This window comes from Plectropomus leopardus, chromosome 16 (assembly GCF_008729295.1).
Source record: "Plectropomus leopardus isolate mb chromosome 16, YSFRI_Pleo_2.0, whole genome shotgun sequence".
NCBI lineage: Eukaryota > Metazoa > Chordata > Actinopteri > Perciformes > Serranidae > Plectropomus > Plectropomus leopardus.
The window spans coordinates 9,585,159-9,613,002 of record NC_056478.1 but is presented as its reverse complement, the minus strand read 5'-3'; the positions used below and the strand labels follow the sequence as shown (position 1 = coordinate 9,613,002).

The 27,844-nt window shown below is 38.3% G+C and overlaps 1 protein-coding gene across 1 annotated transcript in view; it reads right to left on the bottom strand.

Annotated features, from left to right (window-relative positions):
- Window positions 1–2,045: 2,045 nt before the first annotated feature.
- The window catches only part of hbs1l (HBS1-like translational GTPase), a 35,620-nt gene continuing 9,821 nt past the window's right edge, over window positions 2,046–27,844 (bottom strand). Inside the window, 15 exon segments of the mRNA XM_042504101.1 lie at window positions 2,046–2,967; window positions 4,753–4,897; window positions 5,839–5,939; window positions 6,588–6,696; window positions 6,842–6,932; window positions 8,253–8,357; window positions 8,462–8,530; window positions 9,820–9,892; window positions 9,894–9,938; window positions 10,053–10,127; window positions 10,514–10,660; window positions 13,602–13,719; window positions 14,430–14,595; window positions 16,359–16,609; window positions 17,338–17,446. Of these exon segments, the coding sequence (XP_042360035.1) occupies window positions 2,956–2,967; window positions 4,753–4,897; window positions 5,839–5,939; window positions 6,588–6,696; window positions 6,842–6,932; window positions 8,253–8,357; window positions 8,462–8,530; window positions 9,820–9,892; window positions 9,894–9,938; window positions 10,053–10,127; window positions 10,514–10,660; window positions 13,602–13,719; window positions 14,430–14,595; window positions 16,359–16,609; window positions 17,338–17,446 (1,616 nt within the window). The 3' untranslated portion in view covers window positions 2,046–2,955.

Genomic DNA, 27,844 nt, shown 5'->3' with positions numbered 1-27,844 from the left:
GGAAATATTGGTAAATCAAAAAAAACCCAAAAAAACAAGGGGTACTAATAAAAAAGAACAAACCGCAGACACCTGCAAAAATAACAGAAAATTTGTACATGTATCGTTTCTTGCAGGAGGCTCATTGATATGTATAAAACATGCAAATGTAACATATTTGTAGTTTGCAGAAACATACAATGCAAAAAATGTTTTCTGCTGATTGGGCTAAACAGAGATCATGTCGTGATCAAAAGCACCACAAGAGCAACTAAATGGACCTTGGGGTCACATTGTTTTGTTGCAGAGAACAAAGAGCAGCAGGCTTGTAGGATCACTTTTCAAAGTCATGCCAAAGGCCAAGTCACTCTGCTGAAAGACCTGTTTCCTGTACGAATGGTAAAGATTAACCCTTCCTATGCTCTGCAGAGTGCTGTGGCCTACATCTGACCACTAAATTAAGCACTGCTACATGTTTTGTATTTCATAAGTGCCCAAAAAGAAATGCTTGCCTACACTCAAAGGGAAATAACTTTGTTATGACAATGCAAACGTAAACTACATACAGTTTTCCAAAAGACGTGTTAACTGTGCCCTCAGTGTTTGTTTTAGTTTTATGTACACTATGACAACCAAGTGAAACTCGGCGCCAGAAAGTGCTTATTCAGAAAGACGACTTCTGGTGAGGAAGCCACAAGATTACTCACGCATTTACAGAGAAAGTGATTCATCATCATGGTACGAGCCACCAGACTTCCACTAACAACTGTTCTTAGCATTCATGATGCCTTCAGGGCCCCTCACAGGGCTGTAGACTAAAACACCGACAGGCTTTGTATTTCATATGTGTTCAAATTAGTAAGATGTGTCAACTTCAACAGAGACATTAGAGAGTCATTTACCCTGCATTCATGTGGTGTCGAAATAATGGAAAAAATATGTTGCAGACTGGAAAAGTTTATGTGAACTTCCCCTATACTTGGAAAGCCAGTGAAAATTGTTGACGTAATATATGCGGACTAAAGTACGTTTTTGAATTTTCATATGATTTGTAGAATGGTATTAGGTTGTTACTGTTTGTTGCTTCCCATGTAGTGACCTAGATTAAGTTATTTATTAGAATTATTGAGGTAAAGTAATATTTTCATAGTTTTAGGTACTCGTTTTAGACAAAATTACTTTGTAAGGTAAAGCTTTGAACTTGTGTTTTATCATTATCACACCAAAGTCAGAAAAACGACCATCCGGGGAGCACATGAATGCATCAGTCACAGTCTGGATTGCTGGTGCATCAATCACAAAAACTACCAAGTCATGTAATGCAGAGAAATAAAAATGTGCAGCCGCCTCAACTTACATTTAAATTTTGTTCTTTTAATTTGGGTACAATTACTTTTTGGTGAGTGCAGGGCTTTCGCAGAAAAGCAGGGTAAACTTCATTGTCATCTTTTTGTCCCCATTGAAGCAGTTGGCTTTTTTTCAAGCATGTTCACTTTTTTTTACCTAATGGAAAACAGAAAAGCATATCTGAAAGTGTTTGTTTTGGGTTTAATTTCCTTAAATTCTTTCCATCAACTGTATGTTAAATAAATTATGATTGGTCTCTCTTACACTTTTGACTGTTAATTCTCTCTCTGTCTTTTCACTATCTGTAAAATGATGGAAAAGTTTGCAAAACTGGAACTTTGGCCACCGCAATTACACAAGAATATATCTCCTCAAAGTCCACAACTGAAACTGCAAACAAGTTCACCTTGTGTTGTGGGCATTTTTTAAAACTCTGAACCCTTCTCTACGTACACACTGACACTGAGATGTGTCCTTTGTGGTGCTTTCCACTCCAGAGGGAACAACCCCAACTGTGTCACCGTCAAATCTGATGGGAAATCTTCACCTCTACTTTTTCACTTTCTACGTACTTTGACGCACCGTTTTCCTCCACACTTTTGGAGTTTTTGCCTGCAATGTTTTTTTTTACAGGCTGTATATCACAAGGATTTTCTTTTCTCAGTCGGATCGAGGGGTACGCTTCAAACTGCTGAAATCAAAACTCAAATCATGGATTACAGATGTCAGGTTCATTTTGCACCATCTTCCTTCACACCACCTTCACCAACACATGGAGAAAACAGAAACACAGCTCCTCCTCCTCCTATCTGAGTCTTTGATAGAAAAGAAACACAGTTGAGCACTTCGAAAAGCATGTTGTTGCTTTACTGTAGAAGCATTTCAAGTATCGTTTGTCAACATAAATGAGAATTATGTCTCCTTATCCAGAGGTGAAAACTGAAGTTTCCCTTTTTTGTTCAGAAACTTGGTTAGAGTTTCCCGCCAGCTTTGTTTTTGAGATGCAAACATACTTAATTGTAAAATAATATTAAATGTTTCGCCTTCAGGACATGACAGCTTACTCTTTTATTTCTGTCAAAGATTAAAATTAGTTTTGATTTGAAGAGCCGTGTTATGCAAAAAAGCTGTTATGTAAATAGTCATTTTAACTTTTACGCAGATGATTTGTTAACAGCTCCAGTTAAACTGTTGCACTGGTTGCTGCACCAGAATTCATACGTTTTTTCTCATGATTAACAATCAGTCATGACTACTTCTTGATAAGCATGGTGACATTAATCACTGCTGAAATCTCAGCGTATTAAGATTGTCTTTCTGATTATATTATTGATTCGGCTTATCAACTAGTGAATTTTGAGCGGTGAGGTTTTAGTAACAAACGAGCAGTCTGAGGGGGGGAAATGTAATGTTTGACAGAGGAGGCTGCTCAGCAACTTGCTACAGGTGCAGTTAGTGTCGATCACAGCAGGCAGATGAAGCAGCCGCTGCACTGGATGGAGAGGTGGATGGATGAATGTGATGCTCTGAGTCCACGAGTGACATCTCTTGAGGAATTGCACTTTGTCTCTGGCTGCATGCAGTCTGCTGTGCAAGGTCTGATTGGCTTTGTTTCAAAGGAAATGCTGTTCATTCTTTGATCTGCAGGAAAAATCACAAGGACACTTTATCAAAAAGCAAAAAGACAACAGGTATTATCTCAAAATATAAGATTGAACAGACGCAGTCCCACTATTAATTAGTGAATTCTTAATACAAAATATAAAAGATGCATAGAGGAGAAAGGTGCAGTATACACCAGTAGTTTAAACCCCTTTACTGAAAAAACACAATTCAGAAGCTGATCTCATTTACCCATTTTTACATCCGCAGCTCTTTTTCTCATCTCCTCTTGTGTCTTAGTCCCTCCATCCTGAGATGCGAGCGGACGAGGCAAGGAGGACACACGAGGAGAGGAGCTGAGGCAACCGGCATTTAACAAAATAAGACGGCCATGTCTCAGAGCCGTAGTCTTAAAACGACAGTTTAATATGAAGTCTGGCACAACCACATCATCAGTTGTGTCTTGTGGCTTGAGCAGTATGTAATATTTCATACCTTCCTGAAATTTAACCGGGTTATACAGCATTTGACCGGTTCACTAAAATATTTTTTAAATAAAAGTAAAAGCATATCTCTTCACTTTAGCCTTTAATTAGATCTAACTTTGCATTCTGCTGCACATTTTTATGATGTTGTATTTTACTTGATTTTATGCATTTTACATACTCTATTTTTTTTTACTATTTTTTTACTTTATTAATAATGTCAGTTGGTTATATTTTATTTATTTTCCATTTTATGTTTCATGCATTCTGTCCTTAATTTATCTTAATTTTACTATTATCCAGTGGATTTTATCCATTTGAAGATACATTCTGTGTATTCTATTCTGATTTTATTTTATTTTGACATGCAGGTTTTATTATTTCTTTTTGTCTTTTATGTGTTTTGACGGAAAGCACTTGGTGCATTTAATTTATTTCTTGTAAAACACATTGGGCTGCATTTCTTGCATGAAAGGTGCTATACAAATAAAGTTTCTTCTTCTTCTTCTTCTTATTATTATTATTATATATTATTATTGACAACGACCCCCTCGACAGTGAGTGTGCTACTTACTTTCAGCTTTTCAGACTAAAATATATACAATAGAAACCCACGACATGTAAAGAAAAGTAATATTTCCACACCTTTTTCCCTTGTTAAACAGAGATATACAACTGAACATCTTTCGGATTCAACTTTCTCTCAGTCACTGAAGACTGACAAGACTTAATTGCTTAGTTAACTCCTCATAAAACACACTTCATTTAAACTCAACAGAAAAAAAATAAAACTCACTCAAACTGCCTGGTTACCAGTTCTAGAAATCTAGTCAATTACCAGCTCTGGTTTGTAGAAATTAACCCTTAATTCACCAAGTAAGATTTAAAAACATGCTGTTATTCCCTGCAGTAGACACTACTTGTTCCACCAGTAGACACCAAAGCATGAGCTCTGATGGTGCCTGCTGTGCACTACATACAAAGAGTTCAATAAGAAGCGGAGCACCTGTATTTAGGACAGTACTGAAAAATACACCTTCAGGATTTGTAAGTACCTGGTATACTGTAATACTGTGATACGACCCAAGCCAGTGTGACACCCTTTTTATACATCATGAGTGTCAAAAAGACTTCTGCAAAGGATGCACCTTTGCATCCTTGCTCATAGCAAGCTTCCTCTCTTCTCAAGATGAATTTTAGTAATTTAGATATCCTTTAAGATGGTGCCCTAACATGGGTTTTTGGACCACAGACAGGACATAAGAAAGACGAGGCATAAAATACTGAAATAAGAAAAGCCTCACTTGTTGACTTTGTTCTAAAGTTTGTTGCACCTTACCTCAGTGACAACACCTGCAGCAATGGTTGAACCGACATATCTGAGCATGAAGCGTCCCAGCTCCTTGTAGTCCTTGTACAGCTCTAATGACACCGGCCTGTGAGTCTGGATCTCCACGATGGCATTCATACCTTTACTCAAGCACCTTCATAAAAGAGGAGAGGAGAGGAGAGGAGAGGAGAGGAGAGAGAAGATCTTTAATTTCCACAAGTATTTGTCTTTGGCTCACTGAACACATGTAACATCAACATAAAAAGCAGACAGGCAGTTAGAAAAACAAACAGAGACGACATCAGATTACACATTAAAAACAGTATGTTATGTTAATGTCTCTGTGTAGCTCAGATCTTATCAGTCATTTTGTTGAGTTAGAATAGTTGGCACTTGAATGACACACTTGTTAAATAAATAAATTTATAGCAGGACAGACACACAGACACAGGGAATAAGGTTAACACACCCACCTGGATTTCAAAGTTCTAACAAGAACTGGATTTTTCAGCATAGTTTTGCTTGTTTGATCTTAAATCTTTCAATTTTGATAAAGTGAAAAGAAATGGGAAGCAGTTTGGGGGAAAATTTTGACATTGTTTAAGGTTCACTTCAGTGCTGATCTTTTTGATGCCTTCAGAGCAACTCTTATCTGGACAATACAACGGGGTTGCATCAGTGATATTTTTTTTATGGTACGATAGCCATCTCAGAAAATATCATGGTACCATAGTAGTTGATGTTACACTATTGAAATTACTGTCAGTTACTCAGGAAGGAGAAGGGAAAAAATAAGTTGTTTTTTTTCTCATTTACACAAGCGTTTTATTATAATTGACACTTGATACCGTTTTTATTTTAATGGCAATAAGTGTAAAAAGTCTGACAGGCAGTAAAAGAAGATCCAAAAGTGCACGTGAGATTCTCCATCCAGTTAACCCCCCCCCCCGCCCCCATACCATAAATAAGCAAATGTACACTGCATGATAACCACTTATACACATATGTAAATGCTACAAATCTAGTATACAGTAAGAAAAATCCCAATGTTTACTTTATATTTGTGATACAAAATGTGATAAAATGCACACTTACTTTGGTTTCTTCTTGAGGACTTCACCGCTGCTCTTGTGTAAAACACTAATTAGTTTCCTAATGGTGGCCGGTTCACTGACTGTTTGGTAATGCAGCAATATCTACATACACACACACACACACACACACACACACACAATGAATGAATGACACAGAAACGGAGTTGTATGCCTATAAATCCAGCACACATATGCAATTACAACCCAATCGCCAGAACAAATGTTGGCATTGTGAATTTCTGCAAATGATGGATATGTTACATTTATATGTTTCATATGAAGTGCATATGCCGAATCTTTGTGTTTCTTTAGGTTTCAATTTTTAATTTTATGTTGTGACAGCATCGTGGTTAATGTGTAGTTAGGTTTAGACACATAAACCACTTGGCTAGGGTTAGAAAAACATCATGTTTTGGCTTAAAATACCCAGTTTGGTTACTACAGACACAGCTGGACATATCCTGAACTGTCTTAAAAAAACATCCTCTTTTGTTAGTCTCAAAAAGTGGTCTGCAGCTTAGCAGCCATTATGTCTAGTTGTTACGCCATCCACCATTAACTCCTCCTCGTGCTGAGAAACTCAGCTCATATACATGTATTCTGAACTATGTCATATGGATGAAACGTACAAACTGAACGGATCTGTGGTTTGCAGAAATGTACAATGCCAACATTTTATTGTGGCGATTGGGCTGGAAATTAACACAAAAAAATCTGTTGGTGGTATGGGGTGTGTTGGCTAGCACTTACTGGGAAGCCTTGTGTGATGGGGACCTCGATATTAAAGAGAAGGATTCGGGCTCTGAATCGAGTACACACACGAATTGGCTCCTTGGGATCACAGAACACACAACCCACACTGGAAGGAGGCAGCAGTTATCAATAAATCCATCACCAAATGTGCACAAACATTTACAGAGCAGATGTCATCAGTGGTGCATATGTTGAGAGCAAAACAGACCTTCATGCTTATATTAGATAAACAGTGGCAACATTGTGCTTACTTGATCTTGATGATGTCCATGCCGGTGACTGTGAGGCTCACATGGTCTCCTGCTGCAGCCCAGTCCAGAGCCTCGTCATGTAGAGTTATACCTGCAGTACAGGCAGACAGGGTGTAAGTCATGCAGCTGCCACAGGATGGCAGCATTTATCACCAGGCGTTCAACAGTCATCCACATTCAGAGATGCACAAAAAGGCGCACTCAGATGCAGGTGTTGCTTTTTTAAAAAATCCTGACTGAGGAGATAGCTTATAATTTATGATACTGTATCCTCAGTTAACATAAACATCTTATATGAATTTCTTGTATGTTGAGATTTTTTTCCTTTTTTGCAAAAGCTCATTTTCTGCCCCTAAAGGTCTCTCAGTCAAACCAATAACAAAAGATGGATTTTGATGACGCCCAGAGGTACCATGGGATCATAAGAGTTGTTGTCTTCATTGTTATACAACCATACAGAAAGTTTTGTACCTATGTAAACAACAATCATTGCAAATGAAATTTATCTGATGTGACCTGGGCAGAACTTATACTCACTGAAGTTTTGTTCAAGTTATGTTTAGTCACATTTTTTCACCTTTAATCTTTTCATTCTGATGAAATAGCTGTAGGTCATCTTGCTAACTTATAATTAGCATCAGATGAGACATCTAACCGTTTCTAGTACAGCTACTCCAGCAAGCATTTTGTGGAAAACTCAACTTTGGGATAGCCCATGACTGTAATATGTGGTCAAAACAAGTTACGCAATAATAACCAAACTGAGCGAGGCAATGGCAAACCAGCAGCTCTTGTGTTCTGTGAGGTCAAAAGGATCGTTTCTGTCCGAGGAGTCTGCAGGCTTTGATGAAAGCCATATAATGCTTTTAACAGGGCAGCAGCTAAAAAACAAAGTCACATAATAACATTGTTGTAACGTTGAAACGTTACCGTACGCATTAGCACGGTGGATCGATATTAAAACATCATGTCAATAAATAACGTCTGATCTCTACTAGATTAATGTGTTGCAAAATGGCATGCAATTAATGGAAAAATGTGTGGCAGAAAGAAATGCTGTGGAAAATGATGTGAAATGAAAGCTTGAATAAAATTACACATTAATTACACATTTTTCTGGTTTAGACAGCTGGTGGAAACATCTGAGATAATGTAAGTACACAACTCAGCACAAAATATAACACAGGTCTAGTCATTTTTTGGACATTTCAATGCGGAAATGTTTCATATTATATCTTTTAAACATCCTATAATTCTATTTGCTGTTATTATCATAGTTGTCATTGTAATTCCAGCCATGTGGTGGGTGACTGAGTGAACCTAGTGGCATCTGCAGGACTCCACAGTGAAAAGTGAAGTACCAAAGTCAGCCTGCATGTCAGTCTAGCAGCAAAGACACACCAGTGCCTACCTTTGACAGTGCAGGTTTCATTAGGAGGCATTGCTAATATTCTCTCTCCAGTCTGAATGTAGCCCGCCTCGATCTTCCCTGTAACACAGAAGCCTGAACCCTGGTCTGGAAAGAGAAAATGCCACATCAACTTTAATTTAGAGAAAGAGAAAATGAGAAGTGACATGAACAAAACGACACACACTGTACATATGAGTCAGTGACTTTACCTTTAAACACATCGGAGACGCACAGTCTGAACGGTTTGTCTATAGATCTCTGAGGGGCTTTGAAGGCATCTTTAGAAAAGAGGGAAAAGGAAAGACCAAAACAAAAGAGGAAGAAAACAATGAGTAAAGAACATCTAGAAGGTATTACAGGAATCATAGTGACCAAAAGAGATGAATCATTTTAACTGGTACAGGATGATGAACACTTAAGTGTCTGTACTGTGTCCTGCAGTACAGACGGTCAGCACTTGAATGACAGTCACAGCATGTGAAATCCATCTGAAATCTGTACGCAATACTCTGAAGAAGCTATTAATCATTTCCGTCACAATGATCACAAGGGATGGGAAGGGATGCATTTTACTTATTCTAATAGTTTTCAATGTGCAACCTGTCACCACTGGAATCCACTGTAACTGAATGAATATAAAGGAACAGTCTGCCCCAAAATCAAAAATACATCTTTTCCTCCTACATGTAGTGCTATTTGTCAGTGTAGATTGTTTTGGTGTCAGTTAGTGTTGGAGGCATCGGCCATAGAAATATCTGCCCTGTCTCCAAGATAAAAGCACAAAAAATACATTTGTAAAACGCAACTGCAATGTCTCTTTCCAGAAATCATGAGCTTTTAGCACCACAAGCCAAGTGCAATCTAGTTCTATTATACTGGAGAGAGGGCCGAAATCTCTACGGCTGATATCTCCAATACTCAGCAACTCTCACAAAAACAATCTAGACTGAATAATAAATAGCACTACAGGTAAGAGGCAAAATATGTCCCATTAAGCTGATCTCTGTGACTGATGAAACTACAAAGGTTTTACAGCTACTTCTCAAGTCTATAGGGGGAGTGTTTGATACTCAGTAGATTTTAGTTAGTTGGAAGACTTTATCACTTTAAAACCACTGAGAGAAAAGTGACTGGCTTTATTTATTTTATTTTATTTTTTTATGCAAATTACAGTATTTTAGGAACTCTCTTGCATCAAGTGATTACCTGCTAGCCGCGTGGTATTTCATAGTTGCACTCTTTTTAAGGAACACACCTGAGGAGAGTTAAGTTATAACATAGTATAAATCTCTTCCATTTTATTTTTTAAGTTAAAGAAGCCTTGAAATATTCAATATTAGTCAAAATTACTACATATAGGCATTTAATACACATTTAGTGCAATGCAATCAACATGGAAGAGAGAAAGACAGTCCAACCATCTGCAAGAGATCCATTATAAAAGAAAGGGGGGGTAGAAATGCAGCTTGCATATTTTCCTTTTTTTGGTCCTAGAGAAAGACCTGGATCTAAGTGCTGAAAGGCAGTAAATGCTTTGAGCAGCTGGCACCATGCCATTGTGCATTACCAATCTGCTCCAGCAGGCTGGGACCAGAGTACCAAGAGGTAAGCTGTGGTACTGAACTCCGGGTGGTAAGGTTTCTCTCCTGACAGGCCGCTGCTGGGGATGTAGAACACATCAGACTCCTGGAAAAACACATCAACACAGGATCGAATAAAATAAAAGCTGGAAAATACTTCCTCTTAACCAAATATATTTGAAATAACATCTAATATACAAGTGACTTGGTGCAAACTCACCTTGAATCCTGCCTGCTTGAGAAATTGTCCAAGTTTGGAAACAATTTCTTGGAAACGCTCTTGTTGCCAATTTACCTGATTTGTAAAAGTAAAAAAAAAAAAGAAAATACAAAGACAGAAAGTACCCTTCAGCACGGCTTTGAAATGGAAATGTGTCAGCAACATGCCAGTGATTATGGGAAACAAAAATGCAATGCAATCACACACACACACACACACACTGTTCCCTGAGGCCCTGTTCTCACATGACAGAAATGGTTAGAGGTGACAAGTCTTGAACTTTAAAAAAAGAGAGAAACATGAAGGTCCATTTTAACTGTGAGCTGTGGAGTATCTAGCAGATTAGCACCCCTCACAGAATATATAAATTCTGCTGTCTGTCACAATCACCCATTTTGAATATCTTTAATCAGTCCTCAAAACATCCCCACTTTGTGTCTGTGACATGTAGCAGCTCTGACCTGGTCCATCTTGTTAACAGCTACAGCCAGCTGTGTGACGCCAAGCGAACGCACCAACAGGGCATGCTCCCTGGTCTGACCGCCAGCCTCGAAGCCTGCCTCGAATTCTCCTCGGCTGGCATCCACCACAAGCACAGCCACGTCGGCCTGGAGAGAGCACCAAGGGGAAAGATAAGAACCACATGCATCTGCTGCTGTGCTGAGGCAGATGTGAGTCTTAAAATCACAGACAAACTCAGTTCTGTTTTAACATATTTCATTGATGAGACACGTTTGTGTGGTTAAGAGGAACGTTTCTGTCATGTTAAAGAGCATTTCTAGCCCTATTAAACCATCACAGTAGAAACGTCAGTGTATTATGCATAGAGGCTAGTACAGGAACATAAAGTAATGTAAAAGGACAAGCCATAGCTCAAGCTTAAAGCCACTGTGACAATAGTCACACAGTGCTCACAATTCATTATTCATCTTCCAATTCATTTCTGAAGTCTATTGGAACAATTACGCACCTAAAAGGGTAACTTCAGTATTTTTCAACCTGGACACTATTTTCAAATTTTTTAGTGTCTCAGTGACCAATAGAGACAACAATTTCTGAAACTGCAAGTTCGCACTGTCAGTTTACCTCCATGAAAAGTCCTTGTTTTTTTTTTTAATCTGAAAGGCTCAGATTGTTATTCTAAGTGTCTGACAATATTATGGAAAGGATATCTACAAAGACAGAAGAGTAACAACCTTTTTTTTAAATCCAAAAACAGCACCATAATCATTATCGCCAAAGCCACAGGACTCTTAAATAAACAGTAATTTTAGCTTGTAAAGAGCCAACATATTGTCACGTCTAAATGAGGAAATTCAGGGTTTATTTCACCCAAACCAGACTTTTATGAGTTTTATTTTGCTTTTGTGGACTCTGAATAAAGTGTGTTTTATGATAACACAACATTTCTTTAAATGGAGTCTGGTGTCTTTGGGGATAATGATTTCTGGGCTGTTTTTCATTAAACAAAAAGGATCTTGCTCTTTAACAAAGACGTCTATCACCCTCTAGCATCCTTTCCATAATGTTGTCACACATAGAATAACAAGAACTGTCAGTGGATGTAAAGTCACAGTGCGCACATGCGCACATGGATACATTGCAGCTTGTTTTAAGGTTGCCAGTTACAGCGCTCTTGCTCAATACTGGACAAATTTTAAAAAATCACTGAAATCTTAAAAATCTTAAAGTGAGCTTTTCAAAATGTAAATTTTAAACATGTACATGTTTGGTGAGCCAAAAAATAAGCAAAATACAGTTAAATACATCATACTAACAGTAAGTAGAAAATTAAATTAATACTCTCTACAGGAGTTAATTTTCTCGAGCTGAGAAATATCATCAAGACTGAGAATACGTGACTGATGGAGAGCTTTGCCTACAGCAGAAACCCCTTAGTCACTGCAGGATGAGGCTGAACGTGAGGACAGTCATATGGTAAAAAGAGAAATTACATTTGTGTCTCAAAACAGAGACAGACAAGCACACCCATGCCTGCAAAAACACCTTGTTACACCAACACCCAAAACCACAAAAGTTATTTCAAATCATGCTGACGGGTGTGGTGGGCCAAGAGTAAATCGCAGGAGGGAAAGAAACTGTTTCTATGAAGTGGAGGTTTGTTAATTTAAATGATGCTAGATACTTTATTGTTACCTTGATTCACTAAGTAGTACATTTAAAGGTATCAAAGGATCTTCATAGTTTGTGTGCTATTTGTAAATGTGGTGCAAAGAAAAAAAAATCAATCATGATCCTGACAAAAGCTATTCACAAATCAGCTCAGCTTACTCATCTAACATTAAGAGAATATTTCTCTTACCTTTGCCTTTCTATTTCCTTTTCTGCTTAAATAAAACTCTTAAGCCTCTTAAAATTCATCCTAGCTACTAATTTTTCCATCTTAAGAGCTCTCTTTAGGGCTAAGATGCATTGTAAATAACTAATCTTTACCAGGGCCTAGTCTTAATTTTAAGAAGAAATTTTTAGAAAACGTCATCATTCTAAGGATTTTCTTAGAATTTTGTCACTAGGTGCAACGCTTTGTAGTCAGAAGTTTTATGAATACAGCCCCGGGTCCGTTTGTTTAGGAGAGGAACAGACCTATGTGAATAATTTAGCTCCTGGTAAAAATAATAAACACTGTGAGAATTCTAACCAGCAGTTCACTCTTGGCAGACGGGAGAAGTTTCAGCTGGTTGAAACCTGCAGTCCTCACTGCTAGATGCCACTAAATCCTACACACTGCTCCTTAAAAGTAAAATAAAATGCTGAATCAAAAGATTAGCTATGTTTTTAAATATATTGTTTTGTCTTAAGTAGTGCTGCTCCCTGAAAGTCAGAGATTTGGATCGTCGGTTGGAGACCCCTCAGTCGACTGAGACTGCATCAAGTTGAGCAGTCGTTATTGGACGTTTTTTGTTTCAGTATGTTGATCAGTGTTCTGTGAACTTTCAGCCTCCAGATTTTGCTAGAGTGAGCTTGACTTTAATGCTATTCATTGATACAAGTTGCTGACGCAACGATGCAGCGACACAGTGATTTTCAATGGGGCACTGACTGATTCCTGTCGGCTCCTGCGTTGAGCAATGGGGTTTCTCACATTGACCGCACCCAGGGCTCTGCTGCCGGCTTACTTTCTGCAGCTATAGTTATGACGTCTGATCAATATTTTCACAAGATGCGAGTGTATCAGGCAGGAAAACACAGTGACAATCTGTCATGAACAATATAACGGCTAAATAAGATATAATATAAATTATGTTTTTGGAATAAATGATAAAATATGGATCAAGTGCTTCCACATATTTGTCAATTGTGTCTAAACAGAGAGCGAGAGAGACAAGCAAACACACCCAGGTCGACACATAGACAAGCAGAGACAGAAATCTCCATGTGATCAAACAGAGCAGTGGGGTGGCTGCTGATGGATGGGTGTAACATGGCTGTAACACCAACATTAAGAGGTATATATGCTGATACCTGGAGGTCTCTCATTCACTGTGATGGTTTGTATGCATTGTGCAGGCTGATGAATATTTGGTATACCTGTGCAGCTCCTGTGATCATGTTAGGGATGAAGTCTTTGTGTCCTGGCGCATCCATCAGGGTCACTACCTTTGAGTTTGTCTCAAACTTGGTCATGCCCACATCCATGGTCACACCTCTGCAGCAAACATAAATAACTTTATTCCAAAACTTTTACCCAGTTAAAATGCATCTGTAACATGCAAAAACATTTGTGTAGAGGCGTAAAAATTATGTAAATTAAACAATATATGGGCGTGGATGTTGTGTTGAAGGACTTCCCTATAAGGTAAAGTAGAATTTAAAGCCTCGGTCAATTTCAGTTCATAAGCAACGTCTTCTCGAGGGCGAGGCTCTCTCTATTATAGTCAGATGTTGCTGGTATTACGCAATCGCTTCAGAGGATACTGATAAGTGAATATGGATTCCCACCCAAGTTACTTTCTGTTTCTGGCGTATTTCGCTTCCGTTTTACTCTGGTGTCAACAACAGAGATGGCAAACGAGGACGTATTTACTGCATGACAACATTATTAATCAGCAAAATAACTCTAAAATAGGGAGGCAAGATTTAATCCTTCTCATGTACAAGCCACTTTTTCCACATAACACCCAGTACAATATTATATTGAGTTACTATCACAAGCACCAATTATTTCATCAAAATGTTGACCTTTGAGACTTTTAATCAACAGAAGCACACAGCAGGAAGAGACTGCAGTGTGCATTAAGCGTCCATCTGGAACAATCAAACCAATCAAACAATCCTGACCTTTTCCTTAAATGTTAAGGGGGACAATAGAAAAATTTCCTATCCATGCATATTTATCGGTTTGGTTTCAAAATGTACCTGTCCCTCTCCTCTCCAGTCTCATCCAGGACCCATGCATAAGCGAAGGACGCCTTTCCCGCCTTCTTTGATTCCTGCTCATACTTGTGCATTGTGCGCTTGTTGACGTTGCCCAGCTTATAGAGCAGGTGGCCCATCAGTGTGCTTTTACCTGCATCCACATGACCTGCATGCAGAGAGCAATAACATAATTAATGCAGAGGAGTTAAGGATGTAGAGAGAAATAAAAAGGAGGTCAGAGGGTGGTTTGGTGATAGAGGGCACCAGGAAGGGTTGCAGAGCAGGGTGAGGACAGAGGAAGAATGTAACAAGAGTGATAAGACAGGTAAGGGAAGAGAGAAGATAAGATACAGCCAAGGGAAGCCACAGATGAAAGAAGGAAAGAAGCAGCATTGCGCAAGTGGAGGGATGTAGACAGAAATGGGAACAAGTATGGAGGGTGAGAGGGGGGAAGGGAGAGGACCGTGGTAAAACGAAAGGTTTCACAGGCTGTGAGAAACGAGAATCATGTGCACTTCTGAAACTACCGAGTCACTTTTTTCTAGTGTAACTGAGAATGAGAAAACATGATTAAGCAACTGCACTGGTCTGCAGGTCGACTCATTTGCTACTATTAAACTTAGACTTGGGCACATAAGAGGCAGACTGAGGGTTAACAGTGACTGCACAGGAACAAATCAGACAGAAATTGGTAGAATATGTTTGAGGAGCAAACTTGGCATATTTATACATCAAGGATGTGGGGAAACCTAGGACTTCTTTTTTTTTTTTACACAGCTATGTTGCAATGTGTAGACTTTTTGATGTGGATCTACTGCATGAGGTTTTGAAAAAAAAAGAGATTTTAGAAGAAGGAAAACTTGATGAAATGTTCTAATAGGAAAAACTAATATGTTAAAATCCTCCACTTCAGTCTTTAATGCATTACAAAGTCAGTCTAATATATCACAGCAGTACTGTGTATTGCTTAATAAGTCAAGCAGTATTTCCTGTGTATTTAACCATATATCAATGTGTGCACTGTAAGCAAGTAAGAAATTGTTATGGGGATGGAAGATGGATGTGAGTGTCATTTATTTCAGTCTTGTTTGTGCAAAGTCAACTTTTTACCCCTTGTTAATGTGCAATTAAAGGAATACTTCAGCCTCCAAAATTTAATTTCTATATCAGTTACTCCCGTGTTAAATTGAATTTGGAAGAAAACTTTTTCTTGCATGCCTCCAGTGATCTAAGAATCCAAAACTCAGAAAATGTCTTTATAAATTTAAGTCAATGGGCTCAGCATTTAACAGCTAAACTTTATCAAAACACCTGTTTACAAACTCTCACAAATCTCATGCAGTATAATCCAAGTCTCATTTCTCCAGTCGTATGCTCAGCACTTCCCAAACAAACAGCTCTTACAAACGGGAAACTGAGCATAAGCTGAAACTTACCTACGTTCTCCTCCAAGCCAGACTCCATTGACATAAACAGTAATTTTATCCTGCTGAACATGGGAGCTGCTGGTCGATTACTGCCTCCGTCAGTTAATTTTTGGTTTTGCTGTGTCTTTGGTAAATCTGAACCAACACTTTAAAACACCAAGTTACACAGTAACACAAATGAACTAAATGATTGGGGCAGCAGTAGACCAGCAGCTCCTGTGTTCAGCGAGGTTAAATTACAGTACATTAATTAAAGAGAGCACGTATAAGTTTCACTTTCAGTTCAACTCGCCACCAGAAAGCAAAATACATCCATACGTCTGTTTGGGAAGCACTGAGCATACGACTTAATCATTTTCTACGTTTTTGTTCATCAGAGGCATGCGAGATAAACAAAGTGAGGGTAAGTAACTGATATACAAATAGTGATTTGGGGATTAAGTATTCACTTAACTGGAGAGAAAAATTAAGTAATGAGTGGTAAAATGTATTTCCTTCCTACCTATAACCACCAGATTCAACAGAGGTTTGCCCCCCTGCCTCTTCTCAAGTTCAGCCTTGACATTGATCGACTGCCGGGCCTTTCCAGAAGAGCGGCCGGGGGTTGGAGCTGTGGAGGACTCGTCTCCATTTGACCCCTTAGATGGGGTCTCAGGACGCTTAGGTGTGGCCTCTGGGGCAGGGATTGTGGTGGCATTTTCAGGGCTGCCACCTCGGCGTGCTGAAGGAGTTACAACGCCATTCTCCCCTGAGCTAAGGAGAGAGTGTGGATGAGTTTAATCATGATAAAACACAACAAATGATTATTCTAGCATACAGCTTCCAAAACTGTGAAAAGCACTGATGTATTTCTATACAAGATACTTGCTCATCAGAAGTAGGGTTATCATACGCCACTCAGGTTCACAGCTAATCAAAATTTATAGTACTTCTACCTTTCATTATAAATAAAACTACTATTTTCCAAAGGTTAAATGGTTTACAGAGTATATAGAGGGAGCTACATCATAACAGCTTAAAGGGTATCTTCATTAATTTTTTAACCTGCACCCTATTTTCCCATGTTTTTGTGTCTAAGTGACTAATGGGAACAACGGCGTCTGAAATTGGTCCAGTATTGAGGAGACCCCTGCAGCCAGCAGCTGCTGTGTAATCCCTGTGGACAACTGAGCACCATCAATGTATGTTCACTAAGGTGTTTGTTTTCATGACTAACATGCTCAGATTGCTAAAAGTGTTTGACAATATTGGTGTGAATATGCCCTGAATGATTACACTTAAGCCCATTTCACTGCTGCCAGCTGTAGCATTCTTGCTAAATACTGGAACAATTCTAAAAACTTTTGTTCCTTTTTGGCACTTGCACACAAAAACATGGGTAAGAGGGTCCACTGTAAAGAAAATAAACAAACGTAATCTTCAATTTTTTGCATCATTTTATAGGAATGTTTTGTATTTGTGCACAGGTGTGTGTAAGGTACCTGGGAACGTCAAAGCCCATGGTCTGCTTCTTGCCAGAAACGGTCATGCGGGCCACTTTGGGAACCACTTCAGAGTCCACTTTATTTTGAGGCACATCTCTGATTTTAGCTACAAGGAACAGAGGCACAAAAAAGTACACTTGCTCAGAAACAAAGGCAATCATGATTCACTGTGGCAAATGACTATGACTTGTGTGTGGAACATGTTGCATTTTATTCCTGTTTAAAAGGAGCATAGAAGTGACCTTCAGCCTGTGATAAATGGTTCATATGTACTGTCAAACAGTTGTTACAGTCTCTCATAACAACCAGTAACACTGAGAGGTTTCTCCCACTAGATGTTCCAGATAATGTTATTGACCCTCAGTTATGAAGATCACTGTATTAAGCTCAACTAGATGTAAAAGTTTCAAAAGTCGGTTCATTATATGACAGTCAGCGTAACAGCCCTTGACTACAAATTTGTCATATGAGAGATTTGATCTTTCGGTTCTGCTTTTCTAGGTCTGGGACAAAGTTTTACTAGTTCTGTGTTTTTCATTTGTTTAATTATTTCTTTTATATATTTTTTTCCAATACAGTTAAGTGTCTGTTAGTTTCCAGAGTGGGTTTTTTTCAGTTTGGTTTTTATTGTTTAGCTTTTGCCAGTTTCAGTATTAGTTTTAGTTGTTTTTTGATAATACAGGAGGATTTGTCAGGAGCACGATTTAAGAAGTTAAATACATATTACAACAGAAACAACACTTCGAGTAGATACATACATCAGTCAGTGGTATAATTTAACAAAATGTTAGTACTTTGTTACAGTACTGAAGTATTTTTGGGAGTATCTGTACTTCACTTGACTTTTTACAATTCTGTCAACTTCACCAGATTCCCTAAATTAATATGTATACATTTATGTTAAAAGACGGGACAGACCGACGGACGGACAAATAAAGGAATGGGAGGGAAGGAAAAACTGTAATTTGTTCTTTAAATCCTTTAAGTTGTGAAAAAGGCCTTATTTTTCTTCAAGTGTGATGTAGGCTCCATTTTAAGGTGGTTTAAGTTACAAAGACATAACCCTACTGAATGATCACTTGCTTTTTTGTATACAGCATTAATTTGTACTTTTACTTTCAATACTTAAGTGCACTTAACATCATAAATTAGTAATTATGTAAGACTTTTACTCACTAACTTCTACCAGAGTCATTTTCTGACATGAAATCTGTGCTTATACTAAAGTGCGGTTTTCAGGTATTTCATCCACCATTTGCACCAATCATGCTTACTGTGTTAAGAAATGTGACCAAACTGACAAAAACCAAAGACATTTTCTATATATTTTTTATGTTATTTTAGTTAGATATTAAAGACACAATGTAGTTTCAGTTCGTTTTTTTTTTTTTCCTAATTCTAGTTCTTATTCTTATTTCAGTGAGCTAACTAGTTTACTTTAGTTTTAGTTAAATATTGCTTTGGGAATAGAGTAATTGATAAACAGTGACTTTGCATCATCAAAATAAATTAATGAGTTTTTTTTCAATACATCTGTTTAAATAATGCCTACATTCACAAAATAAAACAAGTACATGGTAAAATTCTAAAATAATAAGAAAGCTCATTCAGCAAATTTCCCCTACTGTGGAATTTAGACGTCCGGAGGATGTTAGTAAAATGTACAGTTTATGACTGTTTTCTTTGTCATAGCTGTGTGCCTAACTAGCACAGGGTGTTCATTTTCTTCAGTGTGAGCATGTGATGCAATCAGTTGCACTCTGAGCCTCCATCTATGTGACTGCTTGTTCATATTCTGCAGGAGTGTTGAGGTCATTGCTTTGTCATCCCAGTCCCAATGGCCACCAGTCCCAGTCATATCAACCTGCTACTGATTCATTTAGACTGGGCTGCACAGTCAAGCCTACAGCACCTCGTGTGCGTCTGTGTGCATGTGTATGTCAGTGACATCCTGGCTTATAGAGGGTTAATTTCAGAAGTGGCCGTTACCTCCCGTCTTCACATAAACAGAGCAACAGTGTGACGGAGCATTTCACAGAATGAATCTTTTGAAAAAGGTGTCGCTTCAGCAAAGTGCAGGACTGGAGGTGAATGTTTGTATTATCACACATGTAACAAATTTAAACAAATGTGCACATAAGAGACATCCACAACATGTAAATACCAAAAGTTGTTGATTTGCTTGAACTTGGAAAAGTGATGTTGGTCATAAAATACTGCTTTCCTTTTATATTTTCAGTTAATATCAAAACAGCTTCAGTCTTGGGACCTTTATCAACAAGTTTGTGTTTGTCTTTTGGGACTTAAAGTGTACTTAAATATGTTTTTTCATCTTACAGCTTTGGTTAAGCATGCATTTTATCAATCCCTCTAATCCTTTGCATGCTCCTAAAGGCTTCATGCACTTCACCCATCATAAAAAAAATACCCTGAGGGAAAATGAGAGTAGAAGGTTGTTTGATTCAACAGAATTATTAATGGACTTTCTCTAACCAAGCGTTCTCTGAATGACTGGCTTCGCATTAGAGAAAAAGTCCCTCTCATTCTGAAACACTGATACAAGAGGGAGGCAGCTCACTGCACACTGAAGAGACTTTTTTCTGTACAAAGTAGAGGCATTCACATGCTGTTTATCCCCACACACTGATACTTATCTATTCAAAAGTTGGGGAAAAAGGACAACCAACATAAATCAGCAAATGTTCTGTGACAGCTTTGTAAAACTGCCAGCCATTCAAAATTGACAATGGATAAATGTACTTCTACACAGAAAGGTTTGAAAACTGCCTGTAATTATAAGAGATGGGCCCCTGCAGTAAAGGCACCTAAAAACACCACACATCACTTAAATCTGCACCATTACTGTGTTATCTATCCTGTAGTCAGCGGCAACATGAAATGGAAAAAATAATTATCTGGGGAATTTCGGTTCTTCCTGCAGCTGGGGGCTTTTCATGTCCTGACTACAGTGACGTGGAGGTTTCTGCCACCTGTGTCAAACAAAACACCAGCCAGCTTGAAATTCACTTATATGGAACAGCGGCTGTGAGACAACTGATCTCATTAGATCACATTACATCCAGTAAGATCATTAGGATCAGATAATTGGACCTACACCTCACCCTGTGTACACTTTGGAGATAAACCACAATAAAAAACACAGGTAAAGGAAGTAATTTGATCCTATACCTTTATAGAAGTACTAATAAGATACTGTGAATACGCAAGTACAACTTTAAGTTATGCATTACAGCCTTTAGTAAAAGTATGCAAGTATTGTCAGTATTTAAAGTAAAGGTAGTATATTTGTTTGTTTGTTTTTATTATATTACTGCTACATCAATGTGTAAGTTGCCTTTTATTGCTGTAAATGTTAGTAAAGGGATAGTTTGGATCTTTTGAAGTGAGGTTGTCTGAGGTAGTCAGTCAGTTGGTATTCCCCAAGTCTGGAGAAGCATGCAGGAGTACTGTCAAGGAGGGTACAATGTACTGCTGTGGAGTGGGTCAGCTATGGAAAGCTATGCTTTCGTTGAAGGCACCAGACTCCATTGAGAAAAACAGTAATTTTACCTTGCTGAACATGGGAGCTGCTGGTCTACTGCTGCCTGGATCAGTTAGTTTTTGTTATTGTGTACTGCAAGTTTGGTGAATTCAAAACAACCTTTTAAAGGCCAAAATCATATAATAACATAGGGAAACTAACTGACTGAAGCAGCAGTAGACTAGCTGCTCCTGCAAGTTATAATTACAGTTTTACAGTTTCTCAATGGAGTCTGGATTTGAAGACAGCAATATCATGGCTCCAGTTCCCCTTCTGAAATTGCAGTCTGACTGCAAGATAAAGCAGTCAAAATATTGTAAATATAGCATACACTTACACTGAGATATTTTTTTTTTTTGTGACTAAGGCTCTGTCTACACTTATATAGATTTTTATAAAGGATATTTTCCTCTATGTTTTGGCTTCTCTTCCACACGCAAACAGAGTTTTAGGTCTCTAACAATTTTTGAATTTTAAAATGTCTTTTGTGGTGCAGATCATTCAAAACTCTGGTTATTGTGTCTGTGTGGACATGCAAATTAGAGTTTGGGAAACAATGACATTTTCTACTCAATTCACACATTCCCATTGTTGCTTTGTGTGATGTGAGTACCCTAGGAAAAAAAAGAAAACTTTTGCATGTCCAGAGCATCACTGGTATTTTTGAGTGAGCTCCTTTGTCAATATACTGAAGGGGAATCTACAGTAATGAGATCTCCAGTTGGCTTTTTGAAAAAGACAGACAGGCTGTACACTTTGGACAGAATTTTTAAACGGAGGGGGAAAACATCAGTTTTGAAAAATATCTCTATGTGTACACTGAGCCTTAAATGCATTTTGTTGTTGATCTCTCCACAGCAATACATTCCTTAGCATCTGTGTTGATACTCCTGCCTGCTTCTCCAAATTGCGGACACGCCGATCATACTCTAAAAGATAATCATATGTTTGTAGCGTCATTGTCCTGTGAGAACCACCAGTGTCCATGAGGTCAACTTTTCATGGAATCAGAAAAACAGCCCTGTTTTAAGCTTTGTGACGATGCATTTTCCTGCTGATCCAAGAGTTTTTTTAAATGAGTTTTATCTAACTTAAGAAGTATGAAAATTTTCTCAACAAGTAAATAATCAAGAGATCATCAGCGTGTCATCAGAATGCCCAGATATTGGCTTTAAAACTAAATACTGTAATCCACCGATATCACAAACCAGTTTTATTTTCTAATTGACCAAGTAAACACATACAAAACATCAACCCTAAGTTGACGTAATTTTCTTATTTTGCACAATGAATGAATATTACATATACTGAAAAGCATTGTATTTCATGTTTCCATCTGCTGAAGGGCCATCACGATAAGAGTATGTATAGTAAAATGTTTACTCCACTTAAGAAGAGACTTGATCACTTGGTCCAATATCGTGCATCCCTAATTCAAAGTCAACACATATGGAAATACATGGTTTTCACTCAACAGGAAGATGATGAAAAAATAATGATAATTTAGTGACGTAAAAATTACAATATTGAGCTCCAAGATGTAGTGGAGTAGAAGTATAAACTGCATAAAACAGAAAAACTCCAGCAAATTACAACCACCTCATATTTTTACTTGAGTAAAAGTACTTATTTACACTGCAACACGGATAAAAACTAGGCATCTTCATCACCAACCGATGATCATTTAGTACCCGAAGGTTATTTATTTTAGATCTTCACCTTTATTCTTTTAACTTGGTGTGAAAAAAGACAGACGCACCCTACACAACTACCCCAAGGTCTTAAGTGATAAATAACCCCTTTGCTAACCACCCGACGTGTTGCTCTGTCAAAACATTATAATACCTTTGCAAACAACCGACTTGGCAGATACTTTTTTGGGGCTGGCCTGGGGCAGCACTAAGAAGGGCGGCCTGAGAACAACTATACGGTGCAATCAGCTTCTGAGGCTTGGAGCAGGATCTCTTCACACTGTTTAGACTGGCAGGTAAACAGTTGGTGTCCTCCCATTCAGGATTTATCTGGTATAGGGGACCCTTGCAGTGACTAAAGAGTGAGTGAGTCATCTGTACACCTTGGCCTGAGGGCCCAACTGAGCACAGGATAAGAGGAGTCCGCCCAGGATATGCAAATATAACCCCCCCCCCCCCCCCCACCCGCCACTATGCACCCCCCCAGTCCAAATACACACACATGTATGAAGGTAAAAGAAAAATAGCAAGGGCTCTGGCTGAAAGAACAGGTAGAGGGGTGACTGACAGTCTCGCAGGGCAAGGTGGTTATTCAAGAGGGAGACAGAGGCAAAGGGAGAGAAGTCTACTCACATGCTACACCTTTTAAAAGTAAAACACTTTCTTATAAATAAATAATAAACAAATGAACTGCTTTGATTGCCATCACAATTAAAAGATTACAATTCAGTTTTTCTTTACCACTCGATGCCACTAGAGGCTGTGAAAGACAAGAATAATGTTTGTCTGAGCTCAAAACTTCACAGGCCTACCGTGGGGGAAATGTTGGGGGGAAAAGAGGGATTTTTTTACTGACTCATTATTGTGTCTGAATCTGGGCCAATAGGTCTGTATGAAAGTAAGCTATGTCAGGGATAGGAAGCGTGTGAAACAAAGTACAAAGAGTGTAAGCATTCAATTCATGCTTTAAAGGGGTAATGCAGATTTTTTTGAATTGGGGTTGTGTGCTGTGCTTATCCATAGAGAGTATACTACATATAGTAGATGGAGGTCAGCACGCCAGCAGTTTGGAGAAGCAGGCTTTAGTCCAACATGGAAGCTAAGCAATCTACTGCTGTGGAGGGGTTAGAAACAAATTACATTTTTGCCACCTAAAAAAATCCAACCCAAGAAAAAAATAAACATCAGATTTAAGGTACTCTATATTTAGAATATTTGTACTGCTTTACTTTGACATCAGACACTGATTTCGAAAAGAAAAATGAAGCCGTTGTATTGCTCTCTTTAAAGCCAGACTCCATTGAGAAAAACACATATTTAACATCACTGAACACAGATGCTATTGGTCAACTGCCTCCTCAAACAGTCATTTTGTTTGTATTACTGTGCGAGTATGGCATTTATAACAGTTAGTTTGGATTCACCAAAGTCGCAAAATAACACAAACAAACTCACCGATGGAAGCAGAGGCAGACCAGCATCATTCAGGGGGTAAACTGACTGCTTTTGTCAATAGAGTCTGGCGGTTTTGACAAGAGCGTAAATGTGGAACTGACACCGTTATTAGTTTACTCATCAGAAAGGGCTGTCTGACAGAAAGGTAAAGTGGTGAAAATACTCTCAATACTGCATGCACTTAAACTGATACTGATTTTCGCTTAGCTTCTATGTCAGACTGACATCTGCAGTATGTAACACACTGACTATGGATAAGTACCTCAGATAACCCTGCTTAAAAAATCTTAACTATACTTAAAGTCCTACATAAGGTGATTTCCACCAGAGAGGATGAACTGAAGTTACCTTGCATGGTATATGTTAGGAATGACACCTACTTTCTGGCACTTTCTCGCACATACCATCCATCTAACGAATGTATTTAGCAATCAACCAAACTATGAGTTAAACTTCATTCACATTTGAACAATCACTGAGGGTATGAATGAAGGAAATGAGATTGCTGTCTAAGGTACAAGCTTTGAGTTGGACCAATCTGACCCCTTTTAGAATGAGTCACACACACACACACAATGAGAATACCACCACTCGACATTTCATAGAATGACATGAATAAAGATATCTCCTCATCCTCTTCACCCAACTACTAAGCAGCAGACTGTCAACCTTGAGTCATAGCAGCCACCTGAGAACTCTCACCTACTGTTAAAAGACAGATTTCAAAATACAACTGCCGGGGGGGGATATGTGTCTGACCTACAGCATGATAATGTCAATGTAGGATTTATGTGGTTTACCAAAATACTTAAAAAAAAAAAAAAAAAAAAGTCAATCTCTTTTAAGTCTGTGATACAAACATTTTCCAATCACAGCTCTTCTGCTTAACAAAGTTATAGAGTCCAGTGGTGTTTTTTTTTTGTGTTACTGCTCATCTGGAAGATCGATGTATAAAAAGAACTGGAGATTGGGGTCCCATTTAGTCCTATGAAAGTTGCTCAGTGATACATGAAGCCAAAAGATAGATTACTACAATATGAAATGACCAGAATTTTCAGCATTATTGGGCCCATAGGACAGGCACACAAGAGTATTATGGCGGCCAAGCAGCAAACTTCCGGATTAGCCATCAAGTCTGATTGTGAAATGAGTCATTTTGCAGGGGTTGTGACGCTTGAAAAAAAGTCTCCACTGATTTTTGAAGTCTCTTTCACAATGTAATTCTATGGGGAAGTCTTTTTGCATCATGTTATGAACCCAGACATGAGAATAAACCCATCCCAAATGCACACCATCACCACATTTTTGTGTTTTCTTTAACATCCGATAAAAATTGTAAGTTACTCTTGAAGCACGAGTTTTTGCAACCATTAACACTTGTAACTAAGGCCTTTACAGAGTGAACCACACAAAATGCATGTTCTCTGTTTCACACTCAGTGTGTAATTTAAATACTTTTAGAAAAACTGTGAACACTTGTCTCTACATTCCTACACAACTTTTCCATTGCTGCCCAACTCAAGACAACACTACATGTAATGTGGATGAGGCCTTATGGCTGGACCCACAAAGGGAGCAAGATTTAGCCTAATTATTATCTGTATTTTTTTAACAAAAGTTATTGTTTTCTTCTACTGCAATTTAGTTATTTGAGTATGAAAACCATCAAAAAATAATACTAATCAAAAAATGAAAGACCTTTTGCCCGTTATTTGTATTGATAGTGTGTTATGTTTGGAATACACATCCATACTTAAAACATTTGGATATCTGTGCGTATGTGTTTACTACAAATATAGCTTTTACAAACTGCTAACGTTATGCCCTGTACACAGCAAGTCTTTCGAATTTATATTATCAGTGCTTAGTTGGGTGCTTATTCAAATTGTTTTGTGGGGGCTGTACTGATGCAAAAATACATTTATTAAAAAGAGTTTTGCAAGAATTGTTTGCTTTCACAAGAGATGCATAAGGTTTTGCTGGTTTGGTGTAAGGTTTTGTGGTTAGTGTGTAGAGTTATGCAAAAATAAACTAACCTAACCTTTCAAATCGTAATTAAAATCAGGGGAATAACTTTGAGATGAACACTTAGTTTCCAACTTGAGCAAGCAACTGGTAATCTATACACAAATAACTTCAAGATTGGTGCCACGCTGACCCAAGAACATCTAAAGTCATGACCGAATACCCCTATGAACACAATATTTCTTCAATTCCATTGATAAATTTGCACAAAAATGTTGCTGTCATGGGTTTTTTGATTCACACCGCAAAACCACAACATATAGATAATAAATTAACCAGAATGTTTTCTAATGCCACTGTGCAAGCCTTCTCCAAACTGTCACATTAATGCTTTATGAGGTCAACGCTTGTATTTCTTGTAATAAGAATGCAACTTTTTCCTTTAAATAAACAACCCTATTTCTCTCTTAGCCATTTTTCCTGTAAACAAATCACACCACAACAAAGCAGCACTACTGTCAGCGTGTCAGTCCAAGTGCACCAGCTTTCTTTTGACCACTTGTGCCTAAAATGGTATTTTCCAGCATTGGCACCACATCACAACAACACTATGTTTGTGCAACATGTACGCCTTGCAGAACTGCAGAGCCTGTAAAAACACAAAATGATTTGATCTGTCAAAGCCTGCTACAAAGCTGTGAAAGCTGAGAGACATGATCAGATTTTTCCTACGTAGGTGGTGTGTGAGAAACGCGCAGTGTAAAGATGATCGGCTGCTGCGCAGAGTTGTTGTGTGTGCTTGGGCTGACATTTTCTCCAAGACTGCAGCTTCCTGCTCAAACCCACACACTGGTTTGCCTTAAAAAAAGCGAGAAAAAAAGGACAAAACAGTTGCTGGACAAACCCACTTGCTAATGAGACTTATTCATTTCTAGATTCTCACATCTAAATGAAACACTGATGAATATCTTCGCTCACAAACAACATCCTTAATACACTTAATTATTTTCAAACATCACAATGCTCCCAGGACCTCGCCTACACACAGAAACCTGTTTGACTTCCAATGTTTGACTTGTCATTATTACCACTATCTATCCTTTATTATCTATCATTTCCCTCAGGCTCACCAGTCTGTTTGACACCCTGAGGGTCCACTTCACTCAGCTCTCTGCACCTGTATAAAGTTCACACACATCTCGCCCAAATCCTTCCTTCAAAGAGCAGTCTCACATTTAAGACAACAATCAGGCAGTGCAAGAAAATAACTTAACAGTCAAGAAAATTTAACATCAGTTCTGATCATCTCCTGAGACCACATATACTATATATACAGTATTATATGACATTACCTACCAACCCTTTAACCCGTACTTGTCCAATCTGAAGTTTTAACCATGCATTTTTCAAGGGAAAAGATTCTTCATTCAAACCTACACCAATGACTCAAACTAAAAATGTGAGCGGCCTTAAAGGTACAGTTCACCACATAATCAAAGATACATATTTTCCTTCTTACCTCTAGTGCTATTTACCAATCTAGATTGTTTTGGTGTCAGTGGCAGACATCAGCTGTAGAGATGTCTGCCTTGTCTCCAATATAATGGAACTAGATGGCACTAAGTTTGTGGTGCTCAAATTGCCCAAAAATTACATCTGAAAAACTCGGAAAACAGCGAAGTCTCTTTACAAAAATCATGACCGTTTACTCAAGATAATCAACAGACTTTGTTGTTAGCAGTTACATGTGGGATTTATAGAGCGGAAGTTGACATCACCCATCACCCCTAGAAACCAATGGGATTTTCCCATTGAGTTTTGGATTATAGCAAAAAATTAGCTCCGTGGCAAA